The sequence below is a fragment of the Zalophus californianus genome, chromosome 1 (assembly GCF_009762305.2).
Source record: "Zalophus californianus isolate mZalCal1 chromosome 1, mZalCal1.pri.v2, whole genome shotgun sequence".
Taxonomy (NCBI): domain Eukaryota; kingdom Metazoa; phylum Chordata; class Mammalia; order Carnivora; family Otariidae; genus Zalophus; species Zalophus californianus.
The window spans coordinates 6,310,603-6,326,118 of NC_045595.1; the positions used below are offsets into that span (position 1 = coordinate 6,310,603).

At 48.1% G+C, this 15,516-nt stretch overlaps 1 protein-coding gene across 4 annotated transcripts in view; it reads left to right on the plus strand.

The window, feature by feature from the left end:
- The window catches only part of INSR (insulin receptor), a 124,224-nt gene that overhangs the window by 14,760 nt on the left and 93,948 nt on the right, over positions 1-15,516 (plus strand). For all 4 annotated transcript variants that reach the window (XM_027582997.2, XM_027583000.2, XM_027582996.2 and 1 more), the window contains exon 2: positions 2,974-3,525. In XM_027582997.2, the coding sequence (XP_027438798.1) occupies positions 2,974-3,525 (552 nt within the window). The remainder of the gene's footprint in view (positions 1-2,973; positions 3,526-15,516) is intronic.

Here is a 15,516-nt window from a genome sequence, read left to right on the forward strand (position 1 = left end):
CATTTTTTTGAGATATTTGCTTTATTGCGGTGGTCTGGAACCGAACCCGCAGCATCTCCCAGGTGTGCCTGTACAAGTTTCTCTGTGGTTGTGTTTTCATTTCTCTTGGGTATCTACCTAGGAGTGGAATTGCTGGGTCACGTGGTAACTCTTTGCTTAATGGTTTGAAGAATCGCCAGACTTTTCCACAGCAGCTGCATCATTTTATGTTCCTACCGGTGAAGTACGAGGGTTCCAATTGCTCTGCATCCTTGACAACACTTGTTATTGTCCATTTCTGATTTTAGCCATCCTCGTGGGAGTGAAGTGGTGTCTCATTGTGGCTTGGATTTGCATTTCCCTGGTGTTCAACAGTTGAATGAACGTTCATCCCTGGTTTTGGTCCTGCCACAGCCTGGGGAGGATGGCGGGCAGGTGTTTTTTGCTCCTGCACCGTAAAATTTTAGGGCGTGCATGTAAAACACCGGATGAGGTTCAGGTTTGAGGAGCCCAGAACTGTGGCCAAACCTACACCATAAGTTGCCAGAGAAAAGGCAGAACACCCGGCTAAATTTGAATTTCCTATAAACAACAGTTTTTAAGGATAAGTATGCTCCAAACATTGCAGGGGATGTAGTTATCCTAAGGAAATACTTGTTGCTTATCTGAAATTGAAATTAAACTGGGCATCCTGCATTTTTATTCATCAGATCTGGCACTCTTGCCTGCTGCTGGTCGGGGGGGGGGGGGACAGGGCTTGTGGGAGACGTCAGTGGCGCCGTACCTGGGGCGACCTCTGTATGTGGATGTTTGGATGTGACTGCAGCTGGGGGCTGTGTGTGGAGCTCGAACAGGTGTCTTCGTCCCAACTTCCTAGTGAGTAGATGAATGTGTGCGTGTATTTTCCCTTGATTTAGCCTAATCTGCACAGAACTTGACTAAGGAACATTGCAACTTTACTCCCCCAATTGTTTGCTTTGCTTTGGGGTGTGTATGTGTGTGTGTGTGTGTGTGTGTGTGTGTGTGTGTGTGTGTGTTTCTTTCTTCCTGATTTGTGCTGCTTTTGCGAGTTGTTCTCCGGGTAGATTTTTAAGAGGATTTTCTACTATTCTTTAGGATAATCTGTTTGCCTCAAAGATACTGGGGGACGGGTTAGTGTCTTAGAATATAGTAAGTAGAGATTGTATACCGAGCCTTATATTCCAGGTGTTGAGGTGTGTGTGTGTGTGTGTGTGTGTGTGTGTGTGTGTGTGTGTGTGTGTGTGTTGGCAAGGAGAAGCTGTCTCAAGAGTTTGATTCTGGTGAATGTTAACTCGAGTTTAAGGGGCACAAGGAGAAGGAAAAGCTTCTAATAGATATATGGGAGAAAGGAAATCAGAGAAGGCTGCCTGGAAGAGGTGATGTTTGAGCTGGATCTTGAAGGGTGATGGGCTGGATTTAGAAACAGGGAGCTAAGGCATAAAGGGGCTTTGAGAGCCAACAGAGCTAGGGCTGCCCGTCCAGTACAGTAGCACCTGGCTGCACGTGTCCATTTTCACTTAAATTAACTAAAGTAAAATTAAAAATTCAGTTCCTCAGTCTTTTTTTTTTTTTAAGATTTTATTTATTTATTTGACAGAGAGAGACACAGCGAGAGAGGGAACACAAGCAGGGGGAGCGGGAGAGGGAGAAGCAGGGAGCCCGATGCGGGGCTCGATCCCAGGACCCCGGGATCATGACCTGAGCTGAAAGCAGACGCTTAACCAACTGAGCCACCCAGGCGCCCACTCTGTGTTCAGTTTAAATGACCCGTTTTTGCTTTTATTGAAACTCAGAGCAGATATAGAACATTGGTATCAGTGCTGAAAGTTCTGTTGGACAGCATTGGACGAAGACAAGGGTTACCACACCGCAGCCCCAGGAATGAAACTCCAGGCCACCACCAGTTTTTGTAAATAAAGTTTTATTGGAACACAGCCACATCCACTCATTCACATACTGTCTCCGCCTGCTTTGGAGCCACGATGGCAGAGTGGAGTAGTTTCTACCCAGACCGTCTGACCACGAAGCCGAACATATTTACTGTCTGAGCTAGGGAAGTGAAGGCACAGAGCCCCGGGATGATTGTGATATGTTCAGGAGAAATAAACCACAGCAAGATAGCTGGCGTTAATTGAGCACCTACTGTGTGCTGGGCACTGCTTGCATGCCTGTTAGCCCACTCACTGCTTCCCATAGGTCATGTTACAAGGGGAGGACACCGAGCCTTGGAGGTGTGTGAGTGGTGGGCAGCCTCTTCAGCATGGTGCAGGGGAGTGAGCGAGGGGGGAGCCCTGAGGGCTGGGAGGGAGAAGTGCAGGGTCATGGGGAGCCAGGGAGGGTGCTGGAGCCCGGGAAGGACCACCTTTGGGAGATGGGCATGCAGACTGTTTGTGCGGGGGAGATCAGGTAACAGGGAACAAGGAAGGCAGGTTGGGAAGGAGAGACCTCGAGGTAGGAGAATCGACAAAACAAATTCAGCTCTCCCTGCCCCATTTTGATGCGGGCACCTTTATCCTCCTAAAGCCAAGTCTCCAGTGTTGACTCACCAGGCACAGCTCCCCTTTCCCTTCTGCACCTGCCGCCTTACTCAATCCCGTGTAGTCCCGAGGTCTCCACTGCATGATAATCGATGCGATGGTTCTCAGGCTGCTCACAGGTCCCACCAAAGGAGTTATGTTCTTTGCCTTCTGGAAGTGATGACTTAGGCACAGACACTGTAGAGAACACCACTCATCATCAGGGCTCGCTAATTTGCAGGGACCCAGGCAGAGTGAAAACGTGGGGCCCCTTGCTCAAAAATGATTAAGGATTTCAAGATGGATGGAAGAGCATTGAGCCAAGGGTTGGGCCCTCCTGAATGAGTCCCACGACTCGGGTTGCACACCTGCGAAGCTGGGCCTGCCACTAATTCTTACAACCCATCCATGGCATGTTTGCTCACCTGTCTTGCTTTCTGCTTGTTTTCACTTCTAGTGTGCCCTGGCATGGATATCCGGAACAACCTCACGAGGTTGCATGAGCTGGCCAACTGCTCGGTCATTGAAGGACATTTGCAAATACTGTTGATGTTCAAAACGAGGCCCGAGGATTTCCGGGACCTCAGTTTCCCCAAACTCATCATGATCACTGATTACTTGCTGCTCTTCCGGGTCTATGGGCTGGAGAGCCTGAAGGACCTGTTCCCCAACCTCACGGTCATCCGGGGCTCGCGTCTGTTCTTCAACTATGCGCTGGTCATCTTCGAGATGGTTCACCTGAAGGAGCTTGGCCTCTACAGCTTGATGAACATTACCCGGGGCTCCGTCCGCATTGAGAAGAACAATGAGCTCTGCTACCTGGCCACCATTGACTGGTCGCGCATCCTGGATTCTGTGGAGGATAATTACATTGTGCTGAACAAAGACGACAACGAGGAGTGTGGGGACATTTGTCCAGGCACTGCAAAGGGCAAGACCAGCTGCCCCGCCACTGTCATCAACGGGCAGTTTGTCGAGCGGTGTTGGACACACAGCCACTGCCAGAAAGGTATGCTGGGGTACGCAGGGCTTTCGGCTGCTTCTCACGCCTCGTTCGTTGGTGAGAAGCTGGAGGCCTTCCCTAGACCAGGGGGTGGCACATTTTTTCTGCAGAGGCTCTGGTAGTAAATACTTTCAACTTTGCAGTTTGTGTGGTCTCCTGTTACAGCCCTGCAGCGTGGCCATGGCAACACATCCAACACATGGGCATGGCTGTGTTTCAATAAAACTTTATTGACAAGACAAGTTGTGGGCCGGGTTTTGCCAACTCCTGTGCTATACAGTTGAATGTTCCTCTTGCTTGGGACGGGGTAGAGGCGGATGAGTGTGGACTTCATTGTGGGGGAAAAAAAAAGTTTATCTCGTCTGATTATAGAAGTAAGATTGCTCAGGGTAGACGTTTGGGGGAAAGAAATGGATGAAGGAAACACAACAGCAGCCCTTATCCCACAGTTAGTGGGAGTACTTCCTAATCATGGTTCTGTTGTATCTTTATTTACTTACCTTTCCCTGTCTTTGAGCACTTAGGTGATTTCCAGTTATTCTAAAGAGAAGGATGAACATTTTGGGGTCAGAGCTTTATCAAGCATCTGTTTCTTTGGGCCTTGCTTTTCCAGAAGTGAAATTTCTGGGCCAAAGGCTCTTGATACCGGTTGCCAGATGACTTTCTGGAAATGTTGTACTGATGGGCACTCCTCCTAGCACTGGCTGAGAGGGAACACCTTGGCCAGCTTTGAGTGTTGCTCGAAACATTGTTCATAATTTACTGCAGGGAGGAGCCGAGGTGTTGTAACTGTATTTGCATTTCTTTGATTGCTATGGGGGTTGAGCCTTTTAGAACATGTTTATTTATCATTTGGGTTTTCTCTTCCTGTTCATATCCTCTGTCCATTTATCTTTTAGTACTTTAGTGGTTTTCGAAATACTAGTCTACGTGAGGTTTTCATAGATGAAGGCTATTGACCCTTTGGCCAAATGTTTTTGTTTTCGTTTTTTTTAAAGATTTTATTTATTTATTCGACAGAGAGAGAGACAGCGAGAGAGGGAACACAAGCAGGGGGAGTGGGAGAGGGAGAAGCAGGCTTCCGGCTGAGCAGGGAGCCCGATGCGGGGCTCATCCCAGGGCCCTGAGATCATGACCTGAGCCGAAGGCAGACGCTTAACGACTGAGCCACCCAGGCATCCCTGCCAAATGGGTTTTCAGACCTTTTTGTTCAGTGGTGAAAATGCTCTGGATCGCCGGCTGTTGCCAGAGAAGCTTCAGATGTTTATGGAGTCCAGAGTGGGATCTTTGCATGCCTCTCATGTTGTTACTTTATGTTTAGAAAGTCCTTTTCCATCCATAAAATGATTTTTTCCCCAAATTCCCTATTTTAATTATCATTAAAAAAGATTCATCCGGGACATTTGGGATCTATCGGTGTGCGTGATTCAAAGGGGTGTCCCTCCCCCGCCCCCTAGTAACTCGCTGGGGTCTCACTGCTGTTTATTGCAGAAATTTCCTCCTTTGGCTTTGATTTGGGGTCTGTTTCTGAATAGCCATCAATATGTTCTTGTACCAGGCCTGCTACTGTTCTAATCACTATAGTTTTATAATGTTTTCGTAACCAGGAAGGCATGTTCCAAACGCACATCCATTACTTTATTGTTTCGACTCTTTCATACACCGTGAAATTCCCTGGGAGAAGTTAGTGAGCATGAGATCGAGGTGGGAGAAAGTGAGTGGAGGTGGGGGCGGGTTGCTTAATGGTTGTATCACAAAAGATACAAGGGAAGGGAGAAAGGAGGGTCTTCTCGCCTGAGCCCAAAGCTGTCGGGAAGCCACACAAGGTGAGTCCTGAGTAGAATCCATGGAATTGTCCTAGAGAAGCCATCGGAGCCCTGGGGAGGGGCCCTTCCGAGGCACAGGTGTCGGGTTGTAGCATAGCAGAAGGTGAGAGTGGAGGCCACACGTCTTCTGAGAGGTTGGGCAGTGAAGGGGGGAAAGAGCCTCGTTGTTTGAGAATGGGGGAGGGTATGATGATTATTATATTGTGGAGCAATCTTGGGGATGTCGGCAGGTCAGGGACAGAGAGAGAAGCTAAATCACAAAGTTGGGCAAAGTCTCAGCAGAAGTAGAACGACTGCCTGTGGTTTTGGAATTTTGGAGAACAGGGAAGTTTCTGAGGTGGGGGTGGGCAGCAAGTAAGGGTGAATAAGCTGGGAGCAGTGACTTTGAGGGGAGGTTGGCATCCACGGTGGCGAGGCCAGAAGAGGATGTCTAGGATCGATGTTAGAGGCCACACGGCTACAGAGGGAGCACTGTCATTCTCATGTTGGGGACCAGAGAAGTTACTTAACTTACCTAAGGCCACACAGCTAATGAAAGACAGCTGGGGTTCGTGCCAAGTCTGAGACACACAAAAGGCATATTTTTTTTGGGGGGGTTGTCCCCTCTGTTTAGGAACGGTTAAGCCACTTGTAGTTGGGGCACCAGGGAAACAGGGAACATGCTTTTATTATTCCTGTGCCGAGGTCTCCAAATTTAGGTGCTTGTTGGAAATGCTCCGGGCTCTTGTGTCTTGTGATATAATTTAAGACATTCCTCTGTGGATTTATTTCTGTACACATTTTAGTCAAAATATCCAGAACGGTATTATCTGCAGGAATGTCCCTGGTGTGAGCAGTTTTTTGTGTTTTGTTTGTTTGTTTGTTTTTTGTTTTTTTTCCCTAATCTTTTGCTTTTGAGAACAGACTTGTTTTTTCAGCGCTGGGGGGTTTTGTCAGAGGGGAAGGTGTGCCTCTGTACATATTGCTGTGACCGACACCTGCTGAGGTACCTGATTCCTGGCATCTGGCTTGGACGTCACCTGCTCCTGGTGTGTGATCAGTGCCGAGGTCCCCTAGGAGAAGCATTGCCCTGTCCTAGGAGTAGCTGGTGAAGTGATTGTTCTTTGAAGCAGCGCCCCTGTCTGCTGAGTACCCCTCTGCTCTGGCCTTTTCTTTTCCCCTCAGTTTCTTTTATTGTGGGAAAATACACATAATATAAAACTTACCATCGTAAGTTTTTTTTTTTTTTTAAAGATTTGATATTTTTACTTATTATTATTTTTAAAAGTAAGTTTGATGCCCAGCACGGGGCTCCAGCTCACGACCCCGAGATCAAGAGTCACATGCATGCTCTACCATGTCAGCCAGCCAGGTGCCCCGCCATCTTAGATATATTTAAGTACACAGCTCAGCGGCATGAAGCACACTCACTGTCCTGCAGCCACCCCCATCCTCCGTCTCCAGAACTTTCCATCTCCCCAAACTGAGACTCTGTCCCCATGAAGCACGGACTCCCTGCCCCCTGCCTCCCACCATCTACCTCCTGTCTGTGGATGGGACTCTCCTCGTAGAAGTAGAATCCTACAGTATTTGGACTTCTGTCACTGGCTTATTTCGCTGAGTCTGATGTCTTCAAGGTTCATCTGTGTTGTGTGTGTTAGAACTCTCCCTTCTTCAGGCTGACTGGTATTCCATTGTGTGGACGGACCACATATATTTATCATCATCCATGGATGAGCATGTGGGTTCCTACCACACTTTAGCTACTGTGAATAAAGCTGCTGTGGACGTGGCTTTTTAAATGCTTATGTTACCTTGTTACCCTGGCTTTTGAAGGCTTATTTAATGTGCTGTGAGACTCGAACACAAAAACAGACACAAATGAACCTTTATAGGGGATGCTCCCCTGTTTTAGGTGACGGACACTGGCCTGTGAAAAACTGTCTGTCAACTCGTTTAGTTCTCTAGAATCTTCCCAAACACTTCCTGGAGGGGCCAGAGCCATTGTCTTTTTCTTGCATGATTGTCAGGCTCTGGAAGCTTTTGGGGTCTGGCCAGCGTTTGGGATGAAAGTGTTGGATTGTTCCCTGGACCCAGTTTATGCATTCTCTACAGTGTGCCCTCTTCTGCCTGTTCTCAAAACAATGATGTTTTAAGCAGAGAAAGCAAAGGAAGGTTAAAGGAAGGTCAAGGTAATTAAAAGGAAAAAAAAATCACTGTGGTGTGTGGCTGGAGGTGATTCCTCTGTCAGCCTGCCCATGGATTTGGGGTGCAAATACCAGGAGAGGCCAAATGCGAGGGGGCCTTGGATGGGCAGAGTGGAGTTGGAGTCTATGCAAGCTGGGTCACGAATCACCTTTATTGAGAGCCTAGTATGTGCCAGGCATTGGGGTCCTTGGGGCCGCAGGGTGGGGACCAGCCCCGGCCTCCTCGGAGAGGAGAGGACCTTCTGGTGGCAAATACTGACCTTGAATATGTGAAGACACACTCCTGCTGGGAGAGTTACAGGAGAGGGCTCTGTGGGTGGGAGCACGGGTCGAAGCCCCAAACTTGCCTTCAGGGTCCGAGGATATCTCCCCTCCCCCAAACCGGTGTGTCACTAAGACCCCGAAGGTCAGCCTCACTGACCCTTTCCCAGGTGGTTACAAGAACTGCTTGGAGTCCTGTTTTGCTCTGCACTGGTCATGAGCTGGATCAAGCCTCTGTCTCCTGATCCAAAAGATGGGGACAATGATGGGACCTGCTTGTCAGAGTTGCAGGTTGGGAGGAGGTGAGGTGGTGTAGGGGGTGCATTTAGCGCTGTGCCTGGCACTCCGTGAGTGTTCTGGAAGCTTCCTGGGAGCACCATGGCTGCACTCTGCTTCTGAGCAGACCCGCTGCTAGGTGAATGCCTGCCAGGGTTTGGCTCTGGCTCTGATTTTGGGCTTGGGGCAGGCAGAGGAGAGCCCACTGCCCGACCCGCTGATGAGGGGGGCAGGGTGTCGGACCCACAGCACCGGAGGGAAGACCATTCTGCTCACCTGGGGCCTTGAGATGCTCTGGAGACCCCCAGCTCTGGGCTTTTTGGGGGCATTGGAAACCACGGAGCTTGCTTGACCAGCTGCTCTAGCCAAACCCACTGGCATTTTTTTTTTCTGGGCGGCCACCCCAGCTGCTTGCTGCCAGTCAGAGGGGTGGGTGAGGCCGGGGCACACAGGGTGCCAGGAAACTGACTGCAACGCCACATAGGACATCGGCGAGAAAGTAGGTGCAGGAGGCCGAGGGAGGCCGGTCTCTCCTCCCCGGGTTTGGACTTCCTTCCATCTTTGTTTCAGGTCCTTTCAACGTTGGGGTGCTCTCTGTAGATTAAATATTAACTATTTAATTCTGCCTTTGGCATTTTAATGATCAGAACCTTCTTGGTAGCCCGTGCACTGTTCTAAGCGCTTGGCTGATGATGCTGCGTTGAGCCCCTCCGCAATTCCTTCTCACGGACGAGGCCACGGAGGCCCACCCAGAGAGTAAGCCACTTGCCCCGGATCACACGGCTAGAGCGAACATTGGAGATGAGATTCCAGCTGCGGACCCAGGTGTCGGAGCCCAGAATTTGAGCTATTAAGCATTGTGCTCTCCTGCACTCCAGGTGGAGAGCTGGGGAAGTACGGAAGACAAAAAAAATGGAGGGGAGGGGGAAATCCCTGGAATTCTAGCCTTGCCAACATTCTGGCTGCCTTTTCTTAAGGCTCTTTTCGTTCCCTCTTACAGTAGCTGCCTCCTCCATCAGGCTGGGATTTCTTGAAGACAGGGACTGTGGTATTTATTGCTGTGGCGCCCGTACCTGTCACGTAGAAAAGCAATGGCGTCTTTGACCACTCAGGCCTAGCCAGTGTTTATTGATCACCTACTAAGTGTTAAGCATTTGACAGTGACAGCCCAGGGAAGGATACAATTCCCATTTTACAGAAGGGGAAACGCTGAGGCCAGAGGAGTAATTCAGAAACTTACTCTTGGAGACCTTGCTGGGAAATGGCTTGACCTCAGGCTTGTTTCGTGCCCTTGACCAGAGGTCAGCAAACTGACCCGTGGGGCAAATCCGACCCATCAGGTCATTTTTGTGTGGCCCAAGAGCTGAGAATGCATTTTATATTTTAAAAAAGTTGGGTGTGTGTGTGTGTGTAAATCTAAAGGATAATATTTTATGAGAGGTGAAAATGCTATGAAATTAACATTTCAGTGTCCCAAAATAAAGTTTCCTTGGAACACAGCCAAGCGCGCTCATATGTGCATTTCCATAACGCCCGTGGCTGTCGTTGGTGCCGTGAATAGTTGCAACAGAGACTGTATGGCTCTTCGCAGAAAAAACTGTGCCGAACTTTGGTCTTGGCTATGCACCTTATAAAGATGAGGGGGCGTGTTGGGGGGTGAAGGCTGGTTTCGTTGGAAACCGGGAGCATCCTAGCATCCGGCCAATGTGGTCACCTTGCCCCTTGCTGGCACCGAGGGGCACTGCAAGATATGTCGTGCCATCCTTACCTTACCTTACATCAGGAGCTCTTGTTTGGTTGGGGAGTCAAAAGGCAGGAGTGAATTAACCATTCAGGGCAGCCCAGCTGGCAGGAGATGTCACAAGGCAGGTAGGCGCCCCCCCTTTCCTGTTCCCCTCCAAGTGAGTCATCAGATTGGTGGTTCTAGACATGTCTGTGAGCCAGAGCACCTGGAAATCATGATGTTCTCTAGATAATATCGCTGCAGAATATTGATAAATTAAATTCCTTTGTGGCTGGGTCACTATGGTCCCTGCAGAAAGCAGGGAAGTCTAACACATGCACACGGGTATTGAATAATAATAATAAAAGATGGTGGATCATGTAGCACGATGGGCCATTTGATTTTGTCACCCATATTCCTTTTTGTTTTTGCCAACGATCTTTTTTTTTTTTTAAAGATTTTATTTATTTATTTGACAGCGAGAGAGACAGCGAGAGAGGGAACACAAGCAGGGGGAGTGGGAAAGGGAGAAGCAGGCTTCCCGCCGAGCAGGGAGCCCGATGTGGGGCTCGATCCCAGAACCCTGAGATCATGACCTGAGCCGAAGGCAGTCGCCCAACCAACGGAGCCACCCAGGCGCCCCTTTGCCAACAATCTTTTAAAAAAAATCAAGGAGAGGACTAAAAGCACCAAACTGGAGGGGAGGGGGAAGCAACAGTCCAGGGTCATGGTAATTTCCTTATCATGGAGATGATTGGAGTTTTTTAAAAGGAACCTCTGGTGTTGGAGATGACTGGATGTTGTGTAGCAGGAAAGAGCAGGTGCTCCCGGTCCTCCCCAGGCTTGATGGATGACAAGTTGCCATTGGCATTTGTGGAAGGAGAGTGGTGGTTCCAGACTGGAGTGGTTTGGTTCGGCTGGCCAATGACGCTTAGAAAGAGGGGAAGAAGGAAGGGTGTTCCAGATGGGTGGGATGGCAATGATGAAAAACATAGATGCCTTTTGTGGGCAAGAGTAAGGAGGGCTGCCTCATGCTGTGCAGAGCCTCAGATCATCATGTGCTTTGGCTGCCAGATGTTTTCCTGTGGCCCAAGGGAGAGGTCATAAAGGTTACTTTGGGGCTGTATTCCGGGTGGCCCGTTGCACTGATAATGAGTGAACAGCTGTGCCGAGCTAGGCATGTGGCTGGGACCCCAAAGTCCTTGCTGAGTTGGAGAAAAAGTGAAAGACATTCACTCCAGGGTTATAAACTAGGTAGGCAGAAAGTGTTGGGGTAGGCTCCAGGATGCTGAGGGAAGAAGGTAGACCAGTTGACCGCATGGTTCCCTGGCATCTTGGGGACGGTACTGTTCAAATCTTCAGTAGTGAAGATTCAGACTTAAGTTTGGACAAGTGCCCGGCTTCCTGGAGAGGGCTTAAGGGATTCCAATTAACTATTTTTTCGCCTAGAGAAGTAAATTGGCCCAATTCTTTGGAAGAAGGTGGTGTAGAGTTAAATACTTAATTATGGAGAGGTGGCTGTCTGGTAACTTGGTAACTGGTCTGACAAGTTTTTCTTTTATTCCCTCCTCCTTGACGAAGTTCATTGACCAGTTATTTCCCACCGTGTCACCAGACCTTTTGTCAGAATTAAAATCTGTTCTTTGTGACTGAACACCTGAAATGCCCCGGGGAGGTCCCAGGGACCTCAGGTCCTTTTGGGCTTGGAAGCCGGCACCGTGTGGTTGTCCTCCTCTCTACACACACCTGTGCCCGATAGAATGTTCCCTTTCCCAGCGAAGAGTTTCAAAATTGTATCTTCTCTCTTCTCCTGCTCCCTGTTCTTCCCGTCTGTCTGTCTCTCAGGCTTGGAGGGCGTCTGTGCTAGCTCAGGCTTAGAGATAAATAATGTTAAATAGGATACAAAAAAAAGAAAAACCCATTGCTTTCCTCTGGGGCCCCATTGTCTGTCATGGGTGGGGCCATATGGGTAGCAGCAATTGGGCTAATTTCCTCCAATTCTAGGTTTGGGAAGTGACCCAAGATCTCCCAACCCAGCCTCAAGCCACGGGACACAGAGGCACGGGATGGAGCATGGATCAGTCGGTGCTGGGGGGCATCTGGTAGATAAAAGCCCACAATCGTCTAGTGCCTGGAGGGTTTTGGGTAGAGGGTCCTTTGACCTTTTCATTATAGAAGTTTCTTTGCTTTTTTTGTTTCATCAAGGAGGGTCTTGGGTCTTTAATGACCCCAGGCTTGCTGGCTGCTGTCTAGAGAGGGAGGTTCCTTGATGGGCTTTTTCTAGAGTGTTTCCAAGTGCTTTGCCTAGGAGAAGCTGTTCTCTTTGGAAGATCTGATAAGGACAGGGTTTCAAGTGCCGACATCTAGTCACACGGGCATGAGTGTGCATGGCACCAGTGTTGCTGATCGACCACCTGCAGCCGTGATCCATGGGCAGATGGGATTCCTGTCACAGGCTATCTTTTTAAAAAAAATTTTTTTAGTGTTATGTTAATCACCATATATTACATCATTAGTTTTTGATGTAGTGTTCCATGATTCATTGTTTGTGCATAACACCCAGTGCTCCACGCAGAATGTGCCCTCTTTAATACCCATCACCAGGCTAACCCATCCCCCCACCCTCCTCCCCTCTAGAACCTTCAGTTTGTTTTTCAGAGTCCATCATCTCTCATGGTTCGTCTCCCCCTCCGACTTACTCCCCTTCATTCTTCCCCTCCTGCTATCTTCTTCTTTTTTTTTTTTCTTAACATATATTGCATTATTTGTTTCAGAGGTACAGATCTGTGATTCAACAGTCTTGCACAATTCACAGCGCTCACCATAGCACATACCCTCCCCAATGTCTGTCACCCAGCCACCCCATCCCTCCCACCCCCCACCACTCCAGCAACCCTCAGTTTGTTTCCTGAGATTAAGAATTCCTCATATCAGTGAGGTCATATGATACATGTCTTTCTCTGATTGACTTATTTCACTCAGCATAACACCCTCCAGTTCCATCCACGTCGTTGCAAATGGCAAGATCTCATTCCTTTTGATGGCTGCATAATGTTCCATTGTGTATATATACCACTTCTTCTTTATCCATTCATCTGTCGATGGACATCTTGGCTCTTTCCACAGTTTGGCTATTGCTGCCATAGGCTATCTTCTTAGTGGTGTGGGAGCTAAAGGTTTTCACCTTTGCAAAGAAACTGCGGGCTATCACAGCAGGAGGTATGCAAAAGCAAGACAGGCTTCATCGGAAGCATTCGAGATTTCTCTTCTTTAAAACTGGGAATGAGGGGCGCCTGGGTGGCTCAGTCGTTGGCTCAGGTCATGATCCCAGGGTCCTGGGATCGAGCCCCGCATTGGGCTCCCCACTCCGTGGGAAGCCTGCTTCTCCCTCTCCCACTCTCCGTGCTTGTGTTCCCTCTCTCGCTGTCTCTCTCTGTCAAATAAATAAATAAAATCTTAAAAAAAAAACAAACTGGGAATGAATCATTGAACACTACATCAAAAACTAATGATGTACTATACAGTGGCTAACTGAGCATAATAAAAAAAAAAAGCTAAAAAAATAAATAAACAAAATAAAGCAAAAAACACCAAAAAACCCCAGTGTTTTTTATTGTGGTAAGATGCACGTAAGATTTACTCTTAGTGACATTAGGTACATTCACAGTGCTGTGTGACCATCACCACTATATACTTTTCATCATTGCACGAAGGAGCCGTGCCCATTGGCATTCACTCCCCGTCCCCCGCCCTTCCTCCCCGCAACACCCGCCCCCCCGCCCTGGCCCCCACTCGTCTGCTTTCTGCTCTGTTGGTTTACCTATTCTGGATGTTTCAGTATAAATGGAATCATGTGATATGTGGCTTTTTATGTCTTACTTCTTTCCCCAGACATGGTTTCATGGTTCACCCATGTTGTAGCATATATCAGGACCCTATTCCTCTCTCTTGCTGAATAATATTCCATCGTATGGATATATCAGTCTTGTGGATCCATTTCCCAGTAGATGAACATTTGAGTTGTTTCCACCTGTTGGCTCTTGTGAGTGATGCTGCTAAAACATTCCTGTACAAGCTTTTGTTTGAATACTTAGTTTCCATTATCTCAGGGGATACATCTGGGAGTGGGATTGCTGGATCATTTAGTAATTCTGTTTAATAAATTGAGTCGAGATTTCCTCCTATCTTGTTCTTTTCTTCTTCTTCTTCTTCTTTGTTTTTTGCCTTTGGTCTTATTTTTTAAAAAAATTATTGTATTTTCAAAGAAGATACAGATTCGGAAAACCACACAAAATGAATGTGTAGCCCAATGGCTGCTCCTTCCATACGGGCAAGGCTGTGGCTCTTTGATTATTATTTCTTTTTTAAAATTTGAAAATTCTGTCATGTAGTATAATGGTACTCATTGGTCTCCCTGTTTTTAGTGTATAATAAACAAGGCACAGACTGAACTTCGTAACGAAACTTTGTGTTCTTTATGAAGGCAACTTTTGCTAAGAAAATTATTTTTATAAGTCAGCGAGGTATGAGGGTTATTTAAAGGACTTTTACAAGGGCAAGGAAAAAAAAAAAACAACAACCACCCAAGAAGTTGATCTTAGGGCTTGCGGTTCTGCAGAAGACAGAGTGGACAAGACCTTGAGACACGTTCCAGAGGGAAAACAACAGATGAATCCAAGAAAGGAGAGATGTTCCAAATGTGGATGAATTTGAAGAAAAAAAGTTGGAGAGTTGTCTTAAAGATGCCCGCATGGGTGCACCTGGGTGGCTCAGTTAAGCGTTTGACTCTTGATTTTGGCATAGGTCATGATCTCAGGGTAGTGGGATCGAGCCTCCTCAAGATTCTCTCTCTCCCGGGGCGCCTGGGAGGCTTGGTCAGTTGAGCATCTGCCTTTGGCTCGGGTTATGATCCCAGGGTTCTGGGATTGATCACTGCGTTGGACTCCCTGCTCATTAGGGACCCTGCTCCTCCCTCTGTCCTCCCCCGCCCCCCCCGCCCCCGGCTTGTGCGTGTTCTCTCTCTCAAATGAACAAATGAATCTTAAAAAAAAAATTCTCAGGGCGCCTGGGTTGTTCAGTCGGTTAAGCGTCTGCCTTCAGCTCAGGTCATGATCCCGGGGTCCTGGGATCGAGCCCCGCATCAGGCGCCCTGCTCAGTGGGGAGCCGGCTTCTCCTTCCCTCTGCCTATCTCTCCCCCTGCTTGTGCTCTCTCTCTCTCAAGTAAATAAATAAATAAAATCTTTAAAAAAATTCTTTCTCCCTCTGTCCCTCCCCTCCCCACATTCCTGCATGCTTTCTCTCTCTCCCTCTCTCTCTCTCTCTAAAAAAGAAAAAAGATGCCCATGTGGTTCAGAGGAGGGCATAATTCTTCAGAGACTTTTTCACAGTTTTGAAAGGATGCCTTTGAAAGACAGCCACAAGCCTGGTGCACTGCTTGACTTGATTTTGGGACTTCTGGCCATTGGGAGTTTACAAATGTCTCGTGTTGGGGATGGCAGATAACAGCAGTGGGCATCTGTAGGATGAAAAACAGGAGTTGGGGACGCGAGAGAGTGAAGGACACAGTGGCACATTGGCCTTGAGGTCTTGGGAGGAGGGATGAAGGAAGCTAAGGTGGACCCAGGTTATAAAAGTTACAAATTCTGAATCAAAGAAGTCAGAGAATGACATTGATTCCCCCTTGACCCACAGTGCGAATATTGCCTACACAGAGGCAAACACGTT